This window comes from Colobus angolensis, unplaced genomic scaffold (assembly GCF_000951035.1).
Source record: "Colobus angolensis palliatus isolate OR3802 unplaced genomic scaffold, Cang.pa_1.0 Scaffold159, whole genome shotgun sequence".
Classification (NCBI taxonomy): Eukaryota; Metazoa; Chordata; class Mammalia; order Primates; family Cercopithecidae; genus Colobus; species Colobus angolensis.
This window is the reverse complement of record NW_012114699.1, coordinates 7,243,785-7,249,784: the sequence shown is the minus strand read 5'-3', so window position 1 is coordinate 7,249,784 and position 6,000 is coordinate 7,243,785. Positions and strand designations below refer to the sequence as shown.

The window sequence follows — 6,000 nt, the reverse complement described above, 5'->3', positions numbered from 1 at the left end:
TCAAAGATCAGATGGCTGTAGATGTGTGGTATTATTTCTGAGCGCTCTGTTCTGTTCCATTGGTCTATATCTCTGTTTTGGTACCAGTTAGTGGAATGCTCTTTTTACCCCAGTCTTCCATTCACTACCTGGAAGAAAATCCTGTCCCTCCTTAAAGACTCATTTCAAATGATTCTTTCCCAGTGAAGGCTTCCGTGGCATTCCTCCTTCACCCCACAACCAGAAACACATATACCCAAACCCATTCCAGCAGCTTTAATTACTCCTCTGTGTTCCCAGAGCACTCCACTCATGGTTTAATTACAGTACTTATTATAATAATTTATATTGGATTGTTTATATGTCTGTCCCTCTCACTATATTTTGAATTCTTCCAGAGCAGTAAATGAGTTTTGTTCATCTCTGTATTCCTAGTTACTAGCAAAACAGCAGGGCATATAGTAAGACTCAAAAAAGTTTACTTTGCAGGGAATGAGTGAGAGAATGAACAAACATGTGAAAATCAAATTCTAGATAAAATGCTATGAGAACACACCAGAAGAAGTAATTAATTCCAATGAAGTGGTTTTGTTATAGGATTTTTTCCTTAGTTCAGCTAAGAGCCAGGTCCTTGTCACACAGCCATGAGAGATTAGGCTTGCAGACACTTTGAAGGGTGAGAAAAATGGAATTTATTGGGGAAAGAGGGGTAAAAAAGGGAAACAGGGACCCTCTGCAAGGCCAGAGCCCTGCTGGTGTGCTTCCCACCTGGTAGATTGAATCCCAGGTTCCACCCAGGAAGAGGAGGGGCCAGGCTCCTTCCCACTGCAAACACATGAACTTCCAAGGCTCCACCCCAGGGTGCAGGTCAGTGGGAGGCTCTGCCAGGGAGCCCTTCCCACCTGGCCATTTCAGTTTCACAAACAAGGTAGCATTTGAGGTGGCCCTTCAAAAATGAGTGGGATTTTGACAGGTGGAGATGGGCGTTAGGGGAGGGAAGGGCGATAAGAAGGACATTTAAAGCAAAATTTCCTAAGTATTTAAGAACCACATTCATTGAGGCAAAATAATGCTGTTAATTACACATATTCCTTATCTGTTCCTGTAAACAAGCATAGCAGGAACTCTACTTGCTAACATTTTAACAAGCATTGTGAATTACTATACGTTTTGAAAATAACAATACTGTATTTTCCCTCAAAATTGTAATTGAGATCATTGTCTTCCCCCAAACACGTATCCTGCCCCTAATTAGTCCAGAGTTTGGCAAGGTTGATACCTTACAAATTTTCATTCTTTGACCTCAAAATCCTTCACTGAGAAGTGTTCCTGTTTGTTTGTTCGTTTTAATATTTGTCAGGACTGCAGAACCAATGAGTAGCCAAACTGTTGCAAGAAATTATTTTTGGCATTGGGTCCCAGTCCTTCTAAACCTACCAGTTTCTTCTGGGATTGATTCTCCAGCAACCAGAGAAAATCAGGGTGTAGACTCAATAATCTCTAAAGATATCTTTCAGCTATAACATTCTCTAAAATCTTCCCTAGCTGGGGGCTTGGAAGTCCAAGTAGACTAATTATCACTATGTAAACTCTCAACCCAAAGGATGTTCAGCATCCCATGTTTGTTTTCTTGATAATATTTGCAAGGAGACTATTTCTAGCCTTTGGATATGCCTTTGTGAGAGAACACTGAAAGCTGGATATAACGACTAAAGTTCCTACACATGGAGAAATCACTAGCTCTGAAATGTGACTTCTGACTGTAATTAATGAACACTTAGTGCCATCAATCACCATGTGTGTGTGAAGAGGGGATTAAGGGGGAGGAGGCAAAGGCAGCACAGAAAAATGACAAAAACTAATATTTCAGAAATAATGTTTTTAAACATTTACATTTGCTTGTTCTGACCAATCAGTGACCAAAAGAGCACATGTATAAATAACCCTGGCAAGGGTCAGCCCTGATGTTGCCTTGGACTTTAGCAAGCTACTATTAGAACAGAGTTGCCTTCATGGGTTGTAATTGGCAGAAGTGTGTACTGGGAGGTAGGAAAAAAGCCATAGAAATATTTTTTCTATGGCTATTAGTAGTCAGAGGAAAATTTCCCAAAACGAAAGTCCGTTTGTGCTCAGATGACTCATGACTATATCTCTCCCAACACTGTGTACATGTACGTGCTTATAGAACCCATTTCAATGTCTTTGCTTATATCATTCCTGCTCCTGGGATGTCTGGCCCCTTTACTTTACCTATCTAATAACTACTCATCACTCATGACATGCTCTATATAAATCTGGTCCATTCTTTTCAGTCCTATTTTCTCCATGAAGTATTTCCTGCTTAGTCAGGCCACAGTAGCTCTGCATACCATAAACTACAGGAACATTTCTGATCTATACCATTTGAGTCTTTCATTCTTCCCTGGTTGTTTAACTGAAGACAGTAAAGCATAGTGGCTAAAAATTATACATTCTGTATGACCTTGGACAATATATTTGACCTTTCAAAACTTCTCTTAAATGTCTCTAAAACTTCTATTAAATGGAGATATAAATAGTCCCTACCTCATAGGGCTGTTCTGAAAGTTAAATGAGAATGATGCGTGCCAAGTGATTTACCTGGTATACGGTAAGTGTTCAACAGAGGTAGTAGTGGATGGAGGTAGTGATAATGGTAATAATTATCACCATCATCATCAGTATCTTCAATTTTATTGTACAACCTTTGAGGGCAGGGACTGTGTCTCTAGTCTGCTTTTTCTCATTGTTCCCCTAACCCCCAAAATTGTCATTCAGCTAATTTGATGTCTGCTGATTATGTGTCCAGCTCTATTCAATAGTACTGCCTCAAAGATATGAAATTACATCAGGAGTATAATTCTCATCTTTTATTGCCAACTACAGAAGCCCTAGGATGTTTTTGCTTGCTTTACATGCATAAGTAGTTTGGATAGAAGCTGCTGAAGTAATCATATGCTAGTAGACTATGAGAAGAATAGGAAACTTCTTAATCATTCCAAGCTCCTCTGTTGAGTATGCTTGAAAAAAAAAAAAAAAAAGAGAGAGAGAGAGAAGGAAGAAAGGGAGAGAAGGAAGCAAACACTTCTACTAAAATGCCATCTGGTAAATTGCTTTCAAATTCCATGACTTCCTGCCAGTTCAAGCTGTATTGTTTTAACCCTTGTAAGAAAGCTGGCATTGAGGCCTGATTCACCACTTGTCCATTTCTCCAGCCATTTCTCTAAAGAGTTTGCTAGAATTTATGTTTATAGATGCTAGAGCCTTAACACAACAAATTATTTTGCTTGTCATTTCTTTTCAGCCGATAACAGTAGAACTCTGAATGTGGATTCCACTGCAATGACACTACCTATGTCTGATCCAACTGCATGGGCCACAGCAATGAATAATCTTGGAATGGCACCGCTGGGAATTGCTGGACAACCAATTTTACCTGGTATGTTATTTTTAGTCACCTCTCAAGTGCTTATTTTTATTGACCATGTGGTAATAAATATAGCAGTATGACACAACTTATTTTGAAGTTGACATTTACCAGATTCTGCCTAGAGTGTGCATTTTTGTAATATGAGCTTTATAGTCTGGGTGGCCGGTAGTTACTAGTATACTCCGTTTTGCACTTTGGACATGCTGGGGGTATATCCAATGCAGGCTAGGGTCATTGAAGCTTTAAACAGCTCTTTGAAATACAAGGCAGGAGGATTTTGGTGAGGAATTACAAAGCTTGTGTAATTTTATAGATTTCATAGAGGAGGCAAATAAACATGGCGACAGAGAGAGAACTGACGTAGATATCTCCAAAATCTTAGATTCCTAGAGGAGAGAAAGGAGATGGTGGAGGACAGCCCAAAGACTGTTTTTAACATTGAATAACTGTGCGTAAATACACACACACACACATACATATATACATAAACAAAGTAAACCGTAATAGAATTGACATGGTGCACTAACTCCGCCTCCACTAAAGACAAAATGAGAAGCAGAACATCACAGCACCTGAAGGGTTTTGTTTAGACACAAAAAAGCTTCCGGGACAGTGAGAGCTAATTAATCGTTACAATGAATTTTTGAAGACATTTGGGAATTGCCATCTCAAGGAGCCTGAGGCAGCTTTTTAAACAGCCTGAACATTAATCTCCTCAGATTCAATTAATTGTGACTCTACTTAAAAGCACAACAGGACCAGGCCAATCTAGAACCTTGCTACTCAAAGTGTGCCCTGCATAACCTGAGAACCACTTAGAATCCCAGAATCTCAGGCCCCAGCACAGACCTACTGAATCAGAAGCTGCATTTTCGCAAGATCCCCAGGTGCTTCACAGGCACATTAAAGTTGATAAACAGATTTAGAGTAATGCCATTTTGCCTTGCCATTTATTTATATAGTTAGCTACATCCCCCCAAAATATTATTTCACCTTCCAGTGCAGATTTTAAATCCTTATAAGTTATAATGAGGGTGGGCGATGCTAGACAGCAATACTAATAATGAATTAAGAAATGTTATTACATCAAAAGCCAAGAAACAAGCATAAAAGCAACCAAACATGAAGAAAAAAGGTATGTGAATAAGAAACGGGTGGAGAAAAAAAAGGAGTCTAAATTCTTTATGTGGCAGGTGCAAAGAACTCTGCCAAACTGTAATTCATACCATAAGTTGTAGTTCACCAGACTGTATTCTTCTCCATTAGACCAACAACAATTGAAATGAACAACCAAACATCCTTTGAGAGCTACAGTGATTGGACCATGGATTTCCTTAGGTTTTGAATGACTAGTGGGGCCAATCTGGGATCAGTGAATGTTACTGTAGGAGCCAATATTGCAGAATGGTTAAGATGTCAGGTTCTGGATTCAGTCTGCTTGTCTTCCAAGCCTGATTCTTTCACTATTTCATCTCGAGCAGTTGTGTATCTTCTGAGACTCAGTGTCCTCATCTTCAAAGTCAGACTAATAGTGCCTAACTCCTAGGATGACAATTAAATCATGCTTAGCACAATGTCTGGTACATAGAAGGTGCTCAAAAATGGCAACTATTAAAATACTTCAAAAATCATTATGAATGTATTTCTCATAGACATTTCTAAGGAAGTAACAAGTTTTGTATTTAGTACCTCTTTATTATTTGATTATAATAGAATTTAAGCTGAAATATATATTGTTTTATAGCTCCACGTAGAGTGTCCCTGAGTCACAACACTTATAGTCTCAGATGACTAGACAATCTAATTTGACTTAAATATTTCCAGTTTATGACAGTCTGGACCATATGTGTAAAAGTCCCAGAAAAAATACTGAGGCCACATCTGCGCTCTGGTCCAGGGGACTAAATGTTAACTGATATCATATGATTTGTAAATTATCATATATAAGCATAAATCTATGCTCACAAAGTAATATTCAATACTTAGCCACCCATCTATAACATGGAAAAAGAAAGGCCTAGCATTGAGAACAAAAATGCCACCAAGCAATCATTACAGACACAAAGCTGGAGCTAGGGTCAATAATAAGGCTAGAAAATTGTGGTAAGTTTTCTTAACAGTGTGGTAGAGGGCTTGAATCCTCATAACAGTATCTTGCTTAGTGCTTAACAACACAGGCCTTAAAGTTAGAGGATTACCTGGGTTTGAGTCCTTGCTCTGCCACTTACTATGTTACCTTAAGCAAGTTACTTGACCTGTCTGTTCCTCAGTTTTCTCATCTGTAAAATGGAGATAATGATAGTGTCCTAGCTCATAGGATTGCTGTGGACATTAAATAATATACTTGGCACACTGCTTACCATATAATAAGCACCCAATAAAGATAAACTGTCATCATTATTACTACTCTTAGCAGTACTATATGCTCTGATGTAGAGGAAGTACTAACATACATTCTTCAAATCGCTGCTAAGCTCCCACTTAAATTGAAAGTATTTGGATGCTATGCAGCCACTGTCAACGCTAATATGCTAATGAGCGTTCTGTACATCCAGCTTCAACCAGACATTTGA

At 38.7% G+C, this 6,000-nt stretch overlaps 1 protein-coding gene across 2 annotated transcripts in view; it reads left to right on the top strand.

The window, feature by feature from the left end:
* ENOX2 (ecto-NOX disulfide-thiol exchanger 2) overlaps positions 1–6,000 on the top strand; it is a 208,663-nt gene that overhangs the window by 118,613 nt on the left and 84,050 nt on the right. The window contains exon 3 of one of the 2 annotated variants that reach the window (XM_011936985.1): positions 3,302–3,436. In XM_011936985.1, coding sequence (XP_011792375.1) covers positions 3,340–3,436 — 97 coding nt within the window. In that variant the 5' untranslated portion in view covers positions 3,302–3,339. Of the gene's footprint in view, positions 1–3,298; positions 3,437–6,000 lie in introns of both variants that reach the window. The other variant, XM_011936984.1, reaches the window with a different exon arrangement.